The sequence below is a fragment of the Nerophis ophidion genome, unplaced genomic scaffold, assembly GCF_033978795.1.
Source record: "Nerophis ophidion isolate RoL-2023_Sa unplaced genomic scaffold, RoL_Noph_v1.0 HiC_scaffold_33, whole genome shotgun sequence".
In the NCBI taxonomy this organism is placed as follows: Eukaryota; Metazoa; Chordata; class Actinopteri; order Syngnathiformes; family Syngnathidae; genus Nerophis; species Nerophis ophidion.
The window spans coordinates 1,026,888-1,047,203 of record NW_026906955.1 but is presented as its reverse complement, the minus strand read 5'-3'; the positions used below and the strand labels follow the sequence as shown (position 1 = coordinate 1,047,203).

At 40.8% G+C, this 20,316-nt stretch overlaps 1 protein-coding gene and 1 long non-coding RNA gene across 4 annotated transcripts; one reads left to right on the top strand and one right to left on the bottom strand.

Annotated features, from left to right (window-relative positions):
* Window positions 1-2,878: 2,878 nt before the first annotated feature.
* On the bottom strand, window positions 2,879-10,208 carry LOC133546598 (gastrula zinc finger protein XlCGF57.1-like). Of its 3 annotated transcripts, none has more exons than XM_061892382.1 (2): window positions 9,705-10,208; window positions 2,879-4,248 (listed from the first exon to the last, which is right to left on the bottom strand). In XM_061892382.1, the coding sequence occupies exons 1-2, from the start codon at window positions 9,889-9,891 to the stop codon at window positions 3,143-3,145; spliced, it is 1,293 nt and encodes a 430-aa protein (XP_061748366.1). In that variant the 5' UTR covers window positions 9,892-10,208; the 3' UTR covers window positions 2,879-3,142. The 3 variants fall into 3 exon arrangements, 2 of the variants coding, with proteins under 2 accessions (XP_061748366.1, XP_061748367.1); XM_061892383.1 differs by lacking the exon at window positions 9,705-10,208 and adding an exon at window positions 4,809-6,484 and having other exon boundaries at window positions 4,162-4,248; XR_009805246.1 differs by lacking the exon at window positions 2,879-4,248 and adding an exon at window positions 4,286-4,951.
* Window positions 10,209-19,518: 9,310 nt separating this feature from the next.
* LOC133546595 (uncharacterized) lies at window positions 19,519-20,010 on the top strand. The gene is made up of 2 exons (XR_009805244.1): window positions 19,519-19,746; window positions 19,941-20,010. It is a non-coding gene; the product is annotated as an uncharacterized LOC133546595 (long non-coding RNA).
* Window positions 20,011-20,316: the final 306 nt, after the last annotated feature.

The window sequence follows — 20,316 nt, the reverse complement described above, 5'->3', positions numbered from 1 at the left end:
CTTTTATCAATAAATATCCCTTTTTTCACTGCACGGTGCCGCCTCGTTCTTCTGCATCTTAAAAATAACGAAATGATTGTAACTAGCATTCCCAATTTCCAGTTTTTGGTGAACTCTTGTGAAAAATCCACTCTCATGTTACTCTTTATAGTTAATTCATTTTTAAATTAATAAAATACTAACTGAGTCCTGCTGCTAGTTCACTTTTTGTGGTGTCATTTTGCTACCTGTTTAGGAAATTATATCTTCTTAAATATATAAATAATCTTCCATATTGGCAGCTATAGTGATTCATTTATTCAGCAGAGCAATACTGTTAGGAGCTGAATTAGATGGAACCCAAGGATGCAGAGACATATTGTTTGTAGACAAAATGTATTCTTTTATTCTGGGCGCAAGGAAGATGTAGCCACAAAAACATAAAGCGATGGTGGAGCACAAAAACACACCATAAAAACTACTAAGATAAATACCAAAACTAAACCAAAAGCGCTAGTAAAGACTGGGAATAATACTGACAGATAAGATAAAAAATAAAAGAGCAAAGTACAAAAATAAATCTCTAGACGAAGCTAGGAAACATACTTCAAGAATGAAGTAAAACAGAAACACAAAATGATAAACTGCAAGCGTTAGTCGGCGCTGGATAAACAGGCAAACCTGCAAGATGCACGAGCAAAAACAGGAGGGTTTAGCAAGTGAGACGAGAAGGACAGTCATGCGTGAGGAACAGCAGTAACCACAAAGTACCGGCGCTAAGCAGCCAGTTAATAAAGGCACGCTAATCAACCTCAGGTGTGTTGGATTGACCAGCGTCAGCTGCACTCCAGACTGTGGATGAGAGAGAGAGTCAATCTGATGTGCAAACAACATCATGAAACTTCAGTATACCACAAATACAACTTGCTTCCGACAAAAAAGTATACACAATTGCTGTCTTCCTCGCTGATAAAACATGATAGCAACATGCATCTGCTAGCTCAGGATCGCCCCCACTTCTCAGTGTGGTGAGTTGGAGTATCAATCAATCAATCAATCAATGTTTACTTATATAGCCCTAAATCACTAGTGTCTCAAAGGGCTGCACAAACCACTACGACATCCTCGGTAGGCCCACATAAGGGCAAGGAAAACTCACACCCAGTGGGACATCGGTGACAATGATGACTATGAGAACCTTGGAGAGGAGGAAAGCAATGGATGCCGAGCGGGTCTAACATGATACTGTGAAAGTTCAATCCACAATGGATCCAACACAGTCGCGAGAGTCCAGTCCAAAGCGGATCCAACACAGCAATACAGTGCTGAAATCTGTATTTTAAAGGCCTACTGAAAGCCACTACTAGCGACCACGCAGTCTGATAGTTTATATATCAATGATGAAATATTAACATTGCAACACATGCCAATACGGCCTTTTTAGTTTACTAAATTGCAATTTTAAATTTCCCGGGAGTTTCTTCTTGAAAACGTCGCGTAATGATGACGTGTACGCAAGACGTCACAGGTTTATAGGAAGTATGAGCGCTGCACACACACACAGCTAAAAGTCGTCTGCTTTAACGGCATAATTACACAGTATTTTGGACATCTGTGTTGCTGAATCTTTTGCAATGTGTTCAATTAATATTGGAGAAGTCAAAGTAGAAAGATGGAGGTGGGAAGCTTTAGCCTTTAGCCACACAAACACACGGTGATTCCTTGTTTGAAATTCCCGGAGGTGAAGCTTTCCCATGGATCACAGCGGTCAAGCGAACATGGATCCTGACCAAATGTCAACCAGCAGTTTTGGGTGAGAAAATTGTGGTAAAAAGTTGCCACTTACCGGAGATCAGCTGAGCTTGTGCCATCCATAAAGCTGCCGTCAACTTCCTGCAAACACTGGCCTCAAGACACCCGTGGAGACACACCTCCGACTATCAGGTACTATTAAACTCACTAAAACACTAGCAACACAATAGAAAGATAAGGGATTTCCCAGGTTTATCCTGATAAATGTGTCTAAAAATATCAGAATCCGTCCCAATGCAATCGCCTTTTTTTTTTAAACTTGATTTATTTATTTTTTTTCTAGTCCGTCGCTATCAATATCCTCAAACACAAATCTTTCATCCTCGCTCAAATTAATGGGGAAATTGTCGTTTTCTCGGTCCAAATAGCTCTTTTTATTGGAGGCTCCCATTAAAAACAATGTGAGGATGTGAGGAGCCATCAAACATGTGACGTCATCGTCTGCGACTTCCGGTAAAGGCAAGGCTTTTCTGTTAGCGACCAAAAGTTGCGAACTTTATCGTGGATGTTCTCTACTAAATCCTTTCAGCAAAAATATGGCAATATCGCGAAATGATGAAGTATGACACATAGAATGGACCTGCTAACCCCGTTTAAATAAGAACATCTCATTTCAGTAGGCCTTTATGTCTTATAATCAAGGAATAATGAGGTCACACTGATATTAGAACATTAATGCTAAGGTTTCATCCAGTAGTGGACCGGTTATGTCTGATGATGATGATGATGATGATGATGATGAAGATGTATCTGTGCAAGTGAACAATTGGATCCACAAGGGACAACAACCCTTTCCACAGACTACACACACATCATAAACATCGATCTTCAAAACCTTCAACAATATATTTGAAGAAGACTTTAGAGTTGAAAGTGAAGATGTGAGGTGAAATAAGTACAAATGCAGCAATAAAAACAAGCAACTCCACTCACGATGACTCTAAAGTTCAGTGATGTGTTGCTAACTTCAGCCTTTTTCTTCTTTGTTGATGTTTTGCAGGAGTTAACATCCATGATGTAATAATGCTGCTCAGTCCACATTTTGTTAACAATTTTATTCATTCATTCTTTTAATTGGATAATAACATCAATAAAAATGCAATGGAAGAAAATGTGTGAACAAAAAACAACTGTAAATAATAAGAAGTTCTCTCTTTAACAATGAGAAAATGAAATAAAATAGTAGCTACATACATGATATTCAATAAATGCACACAACTTAAAAGTAATTCCAGAACAACATAGAATAACAGTAGAAGATGAGAGGCACTACATACAACATCAAATATTCATTCATATTAAACATGCTGTGTTTTAAAGTACATTTAGCACAATCACTGTTTAAGTGTTTTTAAATCCCTGCAGCTTCCATGACTGTTACACACTTGTGTTTACTGACCTTATTCTTAACCCTGAATGTTTTATCGCACACAGTGCAACTAAACGGTTTCTCTCCAGTGTGTGTTCTCATGTGTCTGGTCATGACAAGCTTTGTGGAGAAACTCTTCTTACAAACAGGGCAAGTAAATGGTTTCTCTCCAGTATGTGTTCTCATGTGCGTGGACATGTTAAGCTTTCTGGAAAACCTCTTCTTACAAAGAGAGCAAGTAAAAGGTTTCTCTCCAGTGTGTGTTCTCATGTGTCTTTTCATTTGTTCATTTATGGAGAATCTTTTGGGACACACTGAGCATGGAAAAGGTTTCTCTCCAGTGTGTCTTCTCATGTGTGTGGTCATGTGTTGCTTTCTGGAGAAACTCTTCTTACAAACAGAGCAAGGAAAAGGTTTCTCTCCAGTGTGTGTTCTCATGTGTCTGGTCATGGCAGACTTAATGGAGAAACTCTTCTTACAAACAGAGCAAGTAAAATGTTTCTCTCCCGTGTGTGTTCTCATGTGTGTGGTCATGTGTTGCTTTGTGGAGAAACTTTTTTTACAAACAGAGCAAGTAAAAGGTTTCTCTCCAGTATGTATTCTCTTGTGTCTTGTAAAATCAGTCTTTCTTTTAAATGATTTCCCACATTGAGAGCAGTCCAAGTGTTTGTTGTTAGTGTGATGTCTCGTATCACCTTTGGAGTCATTTTTACTCTCCAAAGGTTTTTGGATGTGGTCACTGTGATCAGAAGAGTGTGACATCGTGTGGTCCATGTCTGACAGTGGAGCAAAGATGCTGTCTGGTTCTGACTTTATATCTTCACAATGCTCTCCATCAGCTTCTGTGATGTGTTGACTTACAAGCTCCGCCCCTCTGTTCTCCTCACTTTGACTGTGATGAAGCTGTAAGGACTGAGCTTCATCTTCATCATTATCCTCCACCAACCTTTGAAGCTGATCCCACAGTTCCTCCTCTTCCTCTTTAATGTGGGAGGGGTCCTGTAGCTCCTTCTGTCCCACACTGGAGCTCCACTCCTGCTGCTTGGAGGGAATCTCTTCATGACTCTCTGCTGACACCTGCTGGACGTCTGCAGAACATAGAACACAAATGAGGTGTTACTGTATTGAAGTTTGCAGTATTCAAACTATTCACATGTGAGCTAGGCCAAACAGACAGTGATGGGCAAGCGACCTGGAAAATGTAGTAAGCTAAGCTACAAGTTACTCTCCATTAAATGTAGCTAAACTATCCTCAGAGAATTGTAGCAAGCTACACTACACGCTACACTGCAAAAGTAGCTTGCCACATCAAAGCTACATTTAACAGCATTTCTATCTATTGGCCCACATGTATAATATCAGTGTTAATGTAACTGAGAGTGTACACATGGACCCAGTGAGAGAACTACATGTCTTCAACTCATCACTGAGCTTGTTCCACCATTTAACTCCTAAAACTGTGATAAATTTGCATTTTATATTCCTTCTTACTTTACCTATTTCAAAAATCAATATCCCCCGTAAATGATAGTTTTCTCCTCTTAATTGAAATAACCTAAGAATACAAGCTGGAAGACTGTTGCTGTAAACATTTCCACAAACTTCAACACAATATGTTAAATATGGAAAAATAAAAGAATAATATAACTGTGGAGAGGGGCGTGGCCTACGCGTTCCCTGCGGGCGGGGCGTGTGCAGGGGCCGGCCAGGAAGCAGCATACAGGTGAGCAGATACCTCAGCTGGAGCGAGTGATCCAATCACCTGTTCCCTTTATCAGCAGCGTTGGAAATCTTGAGGGGAAAGATGATGAGAGTGACGGAGAGAGAAAGACACACACGGCAGCATCTATATTACTTACACGAGTGTTTTTCAACCACTGTGCCGTGAGATACAGTCTGCTGTGCCGTGGGAGATTATCTAATTTCACGTATTTGGGTTAAAAATATTTTTTGCAAAGCAGATTGATTGTACAGATATGGTGTTGTTTCTGCTGGGCAAGTATGCCTGACGCGCCTCCTACAGCGCCTTGGGTCAGCTGCAGGGTCATCAGCCGGGGACCACCGCTCATAGGAGTTTCGCTCTCTTTAACCCCGGAACGCCTCCTGGTGGCGGAGCGGTGGCAGGGACGTCTCCCTGCCACCCCCTGCAGCTGACCCATCTTATTGCCTCGACCCCCAGTACTTATCTCTCCTCCTCAGCCACAACCAGAAACTTCCCTTTTCTGCTTCCTCAGCAAGGGCCTTTGTTTCCCTTCGGAGCTTAGCCCCAGTCAATCCCACATCTCGGAGCAGCCTTATGGTTGATGTACCGACGAAGCCCCGACAGCCTACTTCCACAGGGTAGATGGGAGTGGACCAGCCTGCCTCTCTGCACTCAGCAGCCAGATCTGCATACTTGGCTGCTTTGCGCTCGTATGCTGCCTGGATTCCCTCCTCCCAGGGGATGGTAAGCTCAACCAGCATGGCAGACTTGGTAACAGCAGACCACAGCACAATGTCTGGGCGGAGTGAAGTGGTGGTGATCTCACGGGGGAATTGGAGCTGTTTGCCAATGTCAGCCCTCATACTCCAGTCCCTTGCCAGAGAGAGGACACTGCGGGGGCCTCTTCGGCTGGTGTCTCCTTTGCCTTCCCCTGGCCTCACAAACATGACAGAATGTTGTTTGGCTATGGGTTGGCTGTTGGCCTCTCGTCTACTGCTCTCCAGGATTTCTGCCAGTTTCATCAGGACTTGATCATGTCGCCATCTGAAGCGACCCTGTGTCAGCCCGATCTTGCAGCTTGATAGCAAGTGCTGCAGGCTGGCGTTGGGAGCACCACACAGGGGACAGCTCTCCTCCTGGCCGTACCACTGGTGGAGGTTTCTGGGGCATGGCAAGGTGTCATAAGTTGCCCTGAGTAGGAAGCTGAGTCTGGCTTGGGGCATCTTCCATAGGTCGGCCCAGCTGATGGGTCTGCTAAGGGTACCTTCCCAAGTGGTCCATCTTCCTTGGCGACCTTGAGACACGGCCTTGATGGTATATTGCTCCTGGTTCGCCCTTGAGACCTCCTCCACAACCATGGCTCTGCGTTCCCTCTTTGTGGCCTTGGACCAAAGGCGTGGAGAATCTCCCCAGCCAAGCCCCGCTCTTCCTACTTGCACCCTGCCAACTATCTCCTGGTGTTGGAGCCTGCCAATGGCTTTGGCAACCTCTGGCCCTGCTTGCCACTTCCGGCCTGTTCGGATTGGTACCTGTGCATTCCTCACTGTAGGATCTGAGGATTCTTCCAGCTCGAGAACCATGAGTGTTGTTAAAAGAAAAGGTGATGTAACACAGTGGTGAACATGCCCTTTCCCAACTACTTTGGCACGTGTTGCAGCCATGAAATTTTAAGTTAATTATTATTTGCAAAAAAAAAATAAAGTTTGTGAGTGTGAACATCAAACATCTTGTCTTTGTAGCATATTCAATTGAATATTGGTTTAAAAGGATTTGCAAATCATTGTATTCCGTTTATATTTACATCTAACACAATTCCCCAACTCATATGGAAACGGGGTGTGTACACTGTAACAACACCATCATGTCATAACTCTTCAATGTTGACTTACACGCCCACGCGCACGCACACACACACACACACACACACACACACACACACACACACGCACGCACGCACGCACGCACGCACACAGACACACACACACACACACACAGAACATCAAAGGATAGATGTTACCATTTGTGGTTTAACAGAACATTTTAGCATCTATATTACTTACACGAGTGTTTTTCAACCACTGTGCCGTGAGATACAGTCTGCTGTGCCGTGGGAGATTATCTAATTTCACGTATTTGGGTTAAAAATATTTTTTGCAAAGCAGTAATTATAGTCTGCAAATGATGTGTTGTTGTTGAGTGTCTGAAATCTAGAGCTCGGCAGAGTAACCGTGTAATACTCTTCCATATCAGTAGGTGGCAGCTGGTTGCTAATTGCTTTGTAGATGTCGGGAACCGCGAGAAGGCAGCTTGCAGGTCAAAAGGTACCTAATGCTTAAACCCAGAATAAACAAAAGGTGAGTGCCCCTAAGAAAAGGCATTGAAGCTAGGGGATGGCTATTCAGAACAAAGCTAAAACTGAACTGGCTACAAAACAAACAAAAACAGAATGCTGGACAACAGCAAAGACTTACTGTGGAACAAAGACGGCGCCCACAATGTACATCCCAACATGACATGACAATCAACAATGTCCCCACAAAGAAAGAAAAAAAAAATATTCTTGATTGCTAAAAGAAAATAGATGCGGGAAATATCGCTCAAAGGATGACATGAAACTGCTACAGGAAAATACCAAAAAAAGAGAAAAAGACACCAAAATAGGAGCGCAAGACAAGAACTAAAACACTACACACAGGAAAACAGCAAAAAAAACTCAGAATAAGTCACGGCACGGTGTGACAGGTACACCTACTTTGAGACAAGAACTATATTGATGCATGCTTGGTTATGCTTTAAAGTCATATCCAACAATTGTGACGACTTTTTATTGTCAACTGAGGTTTATTTTTTAATGATTTCTGCTGGTGGTGTGCCTCCAGATATTTTCAACACAAAAATTGTGCCTTGGCTCAAAAAAGGTTGAAAAACACTGACTTACACTATCTTATTATATTGAATCTATATTCAATGATAGCTAGCGTTAGATCAGGGGTCTGCAACCTGCGGCTCTGGAGCCACATGAGGTTCTTTCATGCCTCCGTCGTGGCTCCCTTTGGCTTTGAAACCGAATGTCAACAAATAATGGTTACTTGATCTATTATATTTCATTTTATTTAGTTAGTTCATTTGAATTTTACAGTTGTAATTTTGGAGAGTTCTGGGATCTTGTCATAGGAAAATAAAACCCATGTGAATATATTGTGGATGTAAATGTATGTCACAGCCCTTATGCGACATCTCTTGCTGCCATGCAATTGTATTGTTTTTAGCGATCAACCCCTAGCAATGACGGATCAACAAAGATAGATATTTTATTTACTTACATTGTTATTAATTTGCTGTTTTTATTGATGACCAAGTAGTTGTTTTTAGTCAAATGAATAATCCACAGTTTTATGCCTTCAGAACATTGGAATGAGTTGATTTTTTAATTTCAATTAATTATTAAAGGAAGGAAGAGTGTATTTTGTTTCTAATATTCAAAATAATTTGATGATTTGCTTTGTTATACCCAGAGATAAATCAAATAAGTGTTTGATTTCATAAATCCTATAGCACACGTGTAACACAACTATAAGTGGTGTTATCATCGTTTTAGGAATCTAACAGAGTTTGTGGCTATAGGTGGGTTTTATTTGGGGGGAAACGGGCTAAAATGTCTCTTTGTATGCTGAAGGTTGCCGACCCCTGCGTTAGATCAACACACAAAGCTAATGTGCGTGTACATGTTTTGCATGTGTGGAGTTACATCATTTTGTGCTAAAAGCCATGTGTAGTATGTGATATTCTGCTTTCATGGATAAATATTTGCCCTTTAGACCTTGTGTTAACATTATCCGATTTTTTACAGACTTTAAACAAATCCCCGTTCCTGGGGACTGACTCCATTGAAAACCTATCAGTGTCACTTCTCATTCTGGCATGTGTATGCGTGGCATTATGATCAGTAATGGACATGCATGTGCTGTCAGTCATGTTATGTTACTGATACATGCTACTGGACTATACTTTTATAGTATTACTTGGCTATAAAAAGCTGAATGAGGTCTTATTAGTATGAGTGCACATGTGTGTTACTGTATATTGTTGTTTGAGTGCTGATATTATAATTAATATTTAGAACACTTCATATTACTTCAATTTTTTTTCTGAGTTACTTACTAAATGTTTTCATTTAATAGCACCAGTGCCCGAGTGAAAAAGCAAAGCGTACATCCCTAGTTATCACTGAAAGTATATTCTATTATGACAACAACAACATGACTGCAAAGTGTTAGTTGCTTCTCTCGAACTGTTTCTGTGTACGTGCACACGCTCCCAGTGTGTGTACGAGACAGCAGTAAGTGACTAGCATGCACTAATTCCCAACCATTTTTATTCTATATAATTATCAATCCATCCATTTTCTACCGCTTGTCCCTTTCGGGGTCGCCGGAGCCTTTCTCAGTTAGTCATTGTGAAAGATAATGGACATTTAAAAATATGTATACATTCTGTTAAACCACGAATAGTAACATAAGCAAGTCAGGGATGATCTAGTTGTATTGTTTTGTAGGAAAAAAAAAAAAAGTAATTTTAAGCAAGTTGCGAACGGACACTTTAGTGCTTGCTGTCATTATGATTTGCTGACTACCTCTGTAACAAAACCTAGGAATGTTTTCTGTTGATTACCCATGTTCTTCTTTAGTTACATTACTCTGTTCCATGAATCTTCTTTCATTTGCATGCCGGATTGTTTACTTTCACTTGACAAGGCTACTCCATTCACATAATAAATGTCATTGTCTTGTTAACAATCAAGTATGAAGTTAGTAAAGATGTGAGAGTAAGAAGTCAACAAACCTGTTCTGTGTAACACAACTTGATGTTTCTTGAAAACAGCGTCCAGTAGTTGATAGTTTTCCTCCTTTGTTCTAGAAAGTTCCTCCTCGTATTCTGCTATCGTTCTTTCTAACACTACAAATATTTCTTCAACGGCAGCAGTTAGTCGCTGATCCACCAACGCTCTCAACATGTGTAATGTAGACATTTTCACACAATCACAACACTTTACTCTCACACTTGATCTCTACTTAGCGATGTGTTGATAACTTCTGTGTCTTCTGTTAGCAGCTAACAAGCTAAGCTAACTAGCCAGCTAAGCTAACTAACAAGCAAAGATAGCAGGAGAAGCGGCACAGTGCTTATAGCGCATCGAGACCACTTTATCCTTAAATAAAGAATCACAGATGTATTTTATACGACGTGAATATTATAAACTGGAGAACAAATAATAAGACTGACTTATTAGCGTCCTGCTCGCGGCTTTCTGCGTCGATGTGCTAGCGTTGTGTCGGTCGCGAACGATTCGTTCGATTGAACAAAGCATACATCTTCTTCTTCTTTTGTTTTTTTTAAGGCGGTTGGCAAGCAACCTTGTGGTGTGCATTAGCGCTACCTACTGTAATGGAGTGTGGACCGAGGTGGATCCCTACTCTATATTCTTTTATTCAAACCAGTGTTTTTTAAATATGTTTATATTGCTTTATATCCTATGTTTTCTGAATGCAATCCTAATATACTTCCCACTTCTAACCTAATATTTTCTTTTGCTAACTTATTTTCCAGTATTTCTCTTTCTCTATTGTATTTCCTACATTGTATTAAAACATGGTCAACATTCTCTATTTGATGGCAAAAATCACACAGCCCTGTAGTATGTTTCCAATCAATTTTAGTGAACTATTTAGACATCCATCCATCCATCCATCCATCCATCATCTTCCGCTTATCCGAGGTCGGGTCGCGGGGGCAACAGCCTAAGCAGGGAAACCCAGACTTCCCTCTCCCCAGCCACTTCGTCTAGCTCTTCCCGGGGGATCCCGAGGCGTTCCCAGGCCAGCCGGGAGACATAGTCTTCCCAACGTGTCCTGGGTCTTCCCCGTGGCCTCCTACCGGTTGGACGTGCCCTAAACACCTCCCTAGGGAGGCGTTCGGGTGGCATCCTGACCAGATGCCCGAACCACCTCATCTGGCTCCTCTCGATGTGAAGGAGCAGCGGCTTTACTTTGAGTTCCTCCCGGATGGCAGAGCTTCTCACCCTATCTCTAAGGGAGAGCCCCGCCACACGGCGGAGGAAACTCATTTCGGCCGCTTGTACCCGTGATCTTATCCTTTCGGTCATGACCCAAAGCTCATGACCATAGGTGAGGATGGGAACGTAGATCGACCGGTAAATTGAGAGCTTTACCTTCCGGCTCAGCTCCTTCTTCACCACAACGGACCGGTACAACGTCCGCATTACTGAAGACGCCGCACCGATCCGCCTGTCGATCTCACGATCCACTCTTCCCTCACTCGTGAACAAGACTCCTAGGTACTTGAACTCCTCCACTTGGGGCAGGGTCTCCTCCCCAACCCGGAGATGGCACTCCACCCTTTTCCGGGCGAGAACCATGGACTCGGACTTGGAGGTGCTGATTCTCATTCCGGTCGCTTCACACTCGGCTGCGAACCGATCCAGTGAGAGCTGAAGATCCCGGTCAGATGAAGCCATCAGGACCACATCATCTGCAAAAAGCAGAGACCTAATCCTGCAGCCACCAAACCGGAACCCCTCAACGCCTTGACTGCGCCTAGAAATTCTGTCCATAAAAGTTATGAACAGAATGGGTGACAAAGGACAGCCTTGGCGGAGTCCAACCCTCACTGGAAATGTGTTCGACTTACTGCCGGCAATGCGGACCAAGCTCTGGCACTGATCGTACAGGGAGCGGACCGCCACGATAAGACAGTCCGATACCCCATACTCTCTGAGCACTCCCCACAGGACTTCCCGAGGGACACGGTCGAATGCCTTCTCCAAGTCCACAAAGCACATGTAGACTGGTTGGGCAAACTCCCATGCACCCTCAAGAACCCTGCCGAGAGTATAGAGCTGGTCCACAGTTCCACGACCAGGACGAAAACCACACTGTTCCTCCTGAATCCGAGGTTCGACTATCCGACGTAGCCTCCTCTCCAGTACACCTGAATAAACCTTACCGGGAAGGCTGACATACATGTCTATTTAGACATGTATGTCCTAATCTCATTCTAGTAATAATGTCTTCTTCCTTCCTATTTCTACCCCCTCCTCTCATGACACCTACTCTCCTCTGGACTTTGTAATACTCTCTTCCTTTTGTTTCCTTATTCCAATTATCCTGCCACTTTTTATTGTGTTCTATCTTAATGATGCTCTTCACTTCTTCTTTACTGTGCTTCATCTCCATGTTTACTTCTGTTTTAGTGCTTGCTTTTTTTGCATATTTATCAGCTAACTCATTCCCCACAACTCCTACATGAGCAGGAACCCAGAGAAATTTTACCACCAGAGGTGGGTAGAGTAGCCAGAAATTGTACTCAAGTAAGAGTACTGTTACTTTAGAGATTTATTACTCAAGTAAAAGTAAGGAGTAGTCACCCAAATATTTACTTGAGTAAAAGTAAAAAGTATGTTGTGAAAAAACTACTCAAGTACTGAGTAACTGATGAGTAACCTGTTTGTTTAATGATTACGGCAACAAATAATGCACAAAAATGCAAGAATAGCAATGAGCAAATTCAGAGCCAGGAATATCTCTTAAGCTACTAAAACAATAATATATTTTAAATAATAGTACATTAAAATTAAAATGAAAAATGGCACATTGAGCCAGAATAACTTAACAGCACCATAGCCTCAGTAGGCATTCATTGATTTGATTGATTGATTGGTACTTTTATCATTAGATTGCACAGTACAGTACATATTCCGTACAATTGACCATTAAATGGTAACACCCCAATAAGTTTTTCATCCTCAATCAATTATTTAATAAATGACCAAGTCGAGGTGATATACCTCATATATACATATGCATACACACACATATCATTTATACACACACATATCATACATACACACACAAACCATTTATACACACACATATCATATATATATATATATATATATATATATATATATATATATATATATATATATATATATATATATATACATACATTTATATATACAGTATATAATCTATATTTATTCATTTTGCCGTTTTTGTTCTCATGTTGAACGTGTTTTAATGAATATACATGCATGTTTAACATATAGATTCCTATCTTTCATGAAAAACAAGAATATAAGTTGGTGTATTACCTGATTCTGATGACTTGCATTGATTGGAATCAGACGTCCAAGTTTTCAAATGGAGGAGAAAAAAAGTTCCTCTTTTCTGTCTAATACCACATGAACGTCGTTGGTTTTTGGCATCTTATTTGTCCAGCTTCCATATTCGTTTTTATACACTTTACAAGAAATACATTGGCGGCAAACTCCGTGGCTTGCTAGCTCGTTTGCGCTGGCTTTCGGAGACTCTTATTTTGTTAGCGCAGGCGCGATGGAGCGGCGCTTTTATTGTGAAGACAGGAACTGTGCGATCAGTCTTTAGGCTTTTGACGGGAAGTACGGTTGAAATAAAAAGTGTCATTTTTCCTTTAAACTTTTGATTGATTGATTTAAACTTTTATTATTAGATTGCACAGTACAGTACATATTCCGTACAATTGACCACTAAATGGTAACACCCCAATAAGTTTGTCAAAACGTTTAACGTGTGACGGTCATGTGACCGCCTGGCTCTGTTTGATTGGTCCAACGTCACCAGTGACTGCATGTGATTGGTGAAACGCAGGCATGCGTGGATTCTACTTTGAAGCTCTGTCATTAACCAAAATAAACATTAATAGATCGATAAAAAAAAGTAGCGAGTAGCGAGCTGAATGTAGATAAATGGAACAGAGTAAAAGTAGCGTTTCTTCTCTATAAATATACTCAAGTAAAAGTAAAAGTATGTTGCATAAAAACTACTCATAGAAGTACAATTTATCCCAAAAGTTACTCAAGTAAATGTAACGGAGTAAATGTAGCGCGTTACTACCCACCTCTGGTTACCACACCTCCCGCTTTATTTATTCTGTAGATTGCATGAACTATTTCATAAACTATATGAAACAGTGTCATCAAACTAACGTCATTCATATCTTGATTTGATTTAAATGTATAAATTATTCTATAACTATCTACCATAACCCTTTTCCTCTTATCAACATTTTCCTCGTTTTCGTGCACTCTTTTAGCACTCGACTTTCCTTCATGACCTCCTCTCCCCTTCTTTCCTCTCTCCCCTCTAGTCCTATCCATGTCCATACCTTCCTCATACATCCCGTCACAATCCCCTTCCATCTCCATCCAGTCACACTACAGCTTATGCTTAACCGCCAAAACAAATATAGATGTTAAGGTGTTTGAGCTTAACAGAGTTCTTTATGCGTGCACATGAACGACACTTTCAACGAGTCTTGAACATCAACGTCCTCTCACCGAGGAGACTTTTATTCTCTTCTTCTGTTGAACACACAACTGCTTCTGTGTTAAACACTACACAGTTCCAGAGCGCCCTCAAGGGGATAACATGCGCTACAACATCCTAGCTCTATAACAGTCACTGAGTAAGAGCGTGGATATATACAATCTTAACACCCCCACTCGCTATTAGCGCACTGTGTTAAACAATATTTCAAGAACATTTTCCATCATCCTGTTTTGTTAGGATTTATCCTTCAAGTCTTCATGCCAACATGCCAAACATATTCTGTGAGAAACATTTCAACTTCTGTTTAGTAGCTGGTTTTGTCAGAATATCAGCAACCATTTGTTCTGTAGGACAATATTCCAGTATTACCCTACCAGTAGCAACAATGTCTCTTATGAAGTGGTATTTCACATCAATGTGTTCGCATCTTTGTTTGTTAACAGGATTTTTAGTGAGTGCAATCGTACCCTGATTGTCTTCGTACACTTTTCTTTTAACATATTGACAGTTATCAAGTCCTTTTAGTAGCTGTTCAATGTAAAGACACTCCTGTATAGCTGAAGCTAAAGAAATGTATTCTGCTTCACAAGTAGAAAGAGCTACTGTTGGTTGTTTTCTTGTCTTCCATGAAATGAATGAACTGCCTCCACACAAAGTTGCACAATAGCCTGATGTGCTACGTCTGTCTGTTTCATTTGATGCCCAACTTGCATCACAGTAAACTGTCAGACCGAGTCTTTCAGTTACATTCTTCTTGAAGTGAAGTCCTTGTTCTGATGTACCTTTTAGGTATCTGAATACATGTTTCACTGTATTCCAATGTTCCATAGTAGGTTCATTAAAGTGTTGAGATAGTTTACTCGCAACAAAGCTTATGTCAGGTCGAGTGCATGTTGATAAGTAAATTAAACTTCCCCCTGCTTCTCTGTACTTACTGTCTTGGTTGTTTCAACTTTTCAACATTTTCTGCATAATCAAGTTTTGGTTCACAAGGAGTTTCTCTTGGTTTACAATTTTCCATATCAAACCTTTGTAAAACCTTTTTCAGATATCTGTCTTGTGACATTTTGACTAGTCCATGTGTTTGTTCAAAGTCTATTCCTAAGAAATGTTTTAGGGTTCCCAAATCCTTCATTTTGAATCTCTGAGTTAACATTCTTTTGACATCCTGCATTGATTTTTCACTTGAGGTAGCTAAAATAAGGTCATCTACCCAAATAATAAGAATTACCTTTTGACCATATTTTTCTCTTGTATATACACAATGATCTGCATCATTTTGCACAAAGTCATTTCCACATAAATGAGTGTGTAGCACTGTATTCCAGTTTCTGCCCGACTGTTTGAGTCCATACAATGATTTGTTTAGTTTACATACCAGTTTTTCACCAGTGTTAGAGTTTTTCTCGTAACCTTGTGGTTGTTCTAAATAGATTTCGTAGTCGATGGGTGCGTGTAGATACGCGGTCTTCACGTCCATCTGATGTAAGATTAAGTCCTCCTGTGCCGCCTTCTGCATGACAATTCTTACACTTAACATGTCAGCTGTCGGTGAAAACGTCTCGTCGTAATCAGTTCCTGCTCTCTGGTCGTATCCTTTAGCAACAAATCTTGCTTTAAATTTATTAGATCTATCTATGTCTGTTTTGAGTGCATAAACCCACTTAGCTTTTAAAGCTCGCTTACCTGGTGGTAAGTCAGTCAACTGGAATGTGTCATTTTCCACTAGTGACTTCATCTCCTCATTCATGGCGTTTTTCCAGTGCATTGACTCGGATGATAACACGGCTTCTTGATAAGTTTCTGGAATGTCACAAACTGCTCGATAACAGAAATCAACGCATGTTTGTAATCTGTCCAATGAATCATCAGTCTCATAATCTTGTAAATAAGATGGCTTTTGTTTTACTCTGAATGGATTCTTTCTGATTTCTGTTTCGGCATTTGCCGCTGATTGTTCCACATCTTCCTGCTCATTTAAATCCTCAGTTTTGTTTTCAGGTTGAACTCCGTCCTCATCCTTCTGGTCACTGTCACAGACTGCATTGTCTCTGTTTCCAATGTCATGTCTTGCGTATGGCTCTAAAGTTTGTGTGTCTCTCTCTACACTTGTTTTGGTTGCGAATTTCACCAATCTGATCTTTTGGACTTTTTCCATTTCTGGATAATATACAAGGAATGCTGGGCTGTTTTTATCATATCCTATGAAAATGCCCTGTTCACTTTTGGAGACTAGTTTTCCTTTTTCTTGTTTGTAACTAAAACATGTAGACCCAAATTTTTGCATTTGTGACACATTTGGTACTTTTCCTGAAAGTAACTCATATGCTGTTTTCTTTATCCGTCTATTGTAACACCTGTTTCTAACATGAGCTGCTGTTTGAATGGCATAGTTCCACAAATAGTTTGGTAGTTTGCTTTCTATCAGTAAGCATCTAGCCATGTCAAACAGTGTTCGCCATCCTCTCTCTGCTGTGCCATTTTGGTGTGGCGAATAAGGCGCTGACGTCTCATGTCTTATTTTGTTCTTTGTTAGTAACATTTGGAACTCTCTGTTTGTAAACTCAGTGCCGTTGTCTGAACGTATACACTTTACATCTCCAAAGGGTGCTACATCTGCTAAGAACTTTTCTGTTGCAGTAACTGTATCACTTTTTGACTTAAGGAAATATACTAATACAGCACCTGAATAGTCATCTGTGAAACATTGTGCGTATTTGTGTCCTTCTATGCTCTCAGTTTTCATTGGTCCTGCTAGGTCTGTATGGATTAACTCCAGGGGTTTATTTGCTTTAGCATCTAGCTCCCTATTTCTCGTTTGGGTAAACTTGCCTTTTGTACATATGTCACACATCTGATCCGGCTTAACATTTCCCTTAATTACCATACCTTTGACCACAGTTTGGAGTTTGATTACATCGTCATAGTTGCAGTGTCCTAGAATCTCGTGCCATGTTTGTACGTCATGAAAAACTTTACACTGATCTTCATTTGCATCAACAGTTGGTAGATAATACAGCTTCTCATGTTCGTGTATTTTAAATCTGTTACCATCTTTAGTGGTCATGTGGCTCTGTCCTTTCTTGAAAGTTATGGTTGCTCCTCCGTCAGCTGCTCTCGCCACTGAAAAGATGTTGTGGGGATAGGAGGGCATGTACAGAGCGTTTTGTAGTTGTGCCCTGTGCTGTCGTCCATTGCTATCCATTAGATGTATCGTAGCTGTTCCTCTTCCTTGGGCCATTCCACTGCATCTTGTCCCATCAGCTAGTTCCACTGAATGAGTCTCTGGCTGAAAGGTGTTGTCAAAGCTTGTAAAGTTATTCACATCATTTACAATGTGGGATGTCGCTCCTGCATCCACCATAATGCCTTTCATCTTTATTTTGGGTGCTGACTCACTTTCTTCTTGTGCTGCTTTGAAGAGGTAATCACTGGAATGTTCATCAGTAACCTTTTTGACATTGTCTCGTTTATCTTTCTTTTTGCATATGGTTTCTTGGTGTGTGTTGCTCTTACAAAAGTTGCACCACACTTTTCGGATACAATTTCTTGCTCTGTGTCCTTTTAATCCACATTTGAAACATGTCAGATCTTCATCTCCACTTCTACTTTGAGTGCTGCTGGTGTACGTCTTCTGGATATTTCTATCCTGTTTTGTGAACATTTTCATCACATTGTCTGTTGGCTCGGCAGTACTAATTTTCTCTGACTCTTCGTAAATACGTAATCTCCTTTTGAAATCTGTAAATGTCACATTGTCTTCGTTTTGTGTTACATGTACAGCTAATGGCTTGTAAGCGTCAGGAAGTCCTCCAAGAATCATGGCTATGATCAGACTATCACTGAGAGTCTCACCGGCATCACGAAGTGCTGTAATCAGGTTTTCTGCTCTGATAATGTAGTCCGTAGTTGACTCTCTATCTACTTTCCGTAGTTTTGTCAAGGACGTGTACAGGTTGATTATTCGTGGCTTGCTTTTTCCTGAGTAGTGCTCCCTCAGCATTTTCAGTGCTTTCCTTCCATCGTATGTAGCATCATGTCTAATTAAAGACAGGCTTTTATCATCGATCAACCTTATGAGCTCTGCATAGCAGTCTGGATTCTTTATTCTGTCCGCTGCTGCTTGCTCTTCTCCAACTGGTTCATTTAGAACAGTGTCTTTCAACTTTAAAATATGTAAGTGTCCCAAAAACCTTGCTTCCCAAAGGTCATACTTGCTTTCGGATCCATCGAAGTACAGTTGCGGGGATACTGCTCCAGTAGTACGAGCCGCCATTTTTGTTTAAGCTCCGCACTTTAGCACTGTGCTATGCTAATTAGCTCAAACTTTGCCGCGGTTACTTCTTCTTCGAGAGTACACGCTACTTCATTGGCTAAAGTCCCTTTAATGCTCCGTGTAATACTTCACGTTTGCATTACCTTTATCCTTGGTCAAGTAGTTCTCCTCTGTTAGCTCAAGTCCACACCTGCAAACTTCCTTGGCTTCTGTGTCCGTGCGTCGACTCAACGCTACCTTGCCTTGTTTGCTTGAGTTGGTTGGAATCACTGCGGTTCCTGGAATTACTGCGGTTCCTGGGGTTGCTGCAGTTCCTGGCGTTATTTGGGTTGCTGGGCCCATAACCTGTTAAGGTGTTTGAGCTTAACAGAGTTCTTTATGCGTGCACATGAACGACACTTTCAACGAGTCTTGAACATCAACGTCCTCTCACCGAGGAGACTTTTATTCTCTTCTTCTGTTGAACACACAACTGCTTCTGTGTTAAACACTACACAGTTCCAGAGCGCCCTCAAGGGGATAACATGCGCTACAACATCCTACCTCTATAACACAGTCACTGAGTAAGAGCGTGGATATATACAATCTTAACAATTAATATTAAATATATGTTTAGTGTATTAAAATTAAATACATGTTTTTGTATTAATATTAAATACATGTTTAGTGTATAAATATTAAATACATGTTTAGTGTATTAATATTAAATACATGTTTAGTGTATAAATATAACTGTATGAGAAACCAAACTTATGTAAAAAAAAAATAAAAGAAACAAAAAAAAAGGATAAAGAGAGAGAGAGAGACGGAGAGGACCGGGAATATTAAGAGGGAACGTGCGCCCTCCTGTGGACTTCTGCCGCAACTGCACACATAAAGAAATTCATTATTTCCAAGTGTGCCTTTTTAGAGGATAATAAATACATGTTTACTGTATGAATATTAAATATATGATTAGTATATAATTACATATACGTTTAGTATATGTGTAACAGGGTCAATTACGTCTTGTAAATAATTTATTTTCTAAAGTTTTATTATTGTTATAATTACACAAAATATGTAAGTTACATGTAAATACCTGAATATTGTTTGATGTTTTGTCAATGTGGAACCATTGTCTCATTGTCCCTCCTACTGCAATAATTACTGTGACACCTGTCTTTTTATATGCGTTAGACACGCCCTCCAACTTCCCTTTTTGTCTACGATAACGGGAGAGGTAGGCGTTCATGCGACGACAGAAAATGTCTTGTTAAAAACTTTAATTCATTTCTTGTTCATTATTATATATTTGTGTAGGGGCTCGACGATGGCACAAAGTTTTGATGACGATTGTATTCTGTTTTATCAGGTATGTTTTTATTTTACTGTGTATGTAACTATGCCGCCTTTTTGTCTACGATAACGGGAGAGGGGCTCGACGATGGCACAAAGTTTTGATGACGATTGTATTCTGTTTTATCAGTAAAGTGCAGTGGAGAAACCCATGGTGTCGGTCGTCTTATATAAAAAACACACAACGCAGAGGAAGAGACCACCGGTTACACTTGGTGCCGTACGACCCGTTGCATCGCCGACCAGCCCTCGTCTGGTGCCCGGGAAAGCTGCCGGAGTTTCCCGCCCGCTGCACTCTGCTGCTCCTCCCTCTCTCTCCCTTTCGCCGCGGACAAAGGTGCGCGCTCCCGCGTGCGCGCAAGGTGTGCTGACAAACCACGCTGATTTAAAGTGTGTGTGTGGGATTTAAGCTCGTTTAGGTTTGTGCTGGTGATGTTATTATATCCAGCTGGTA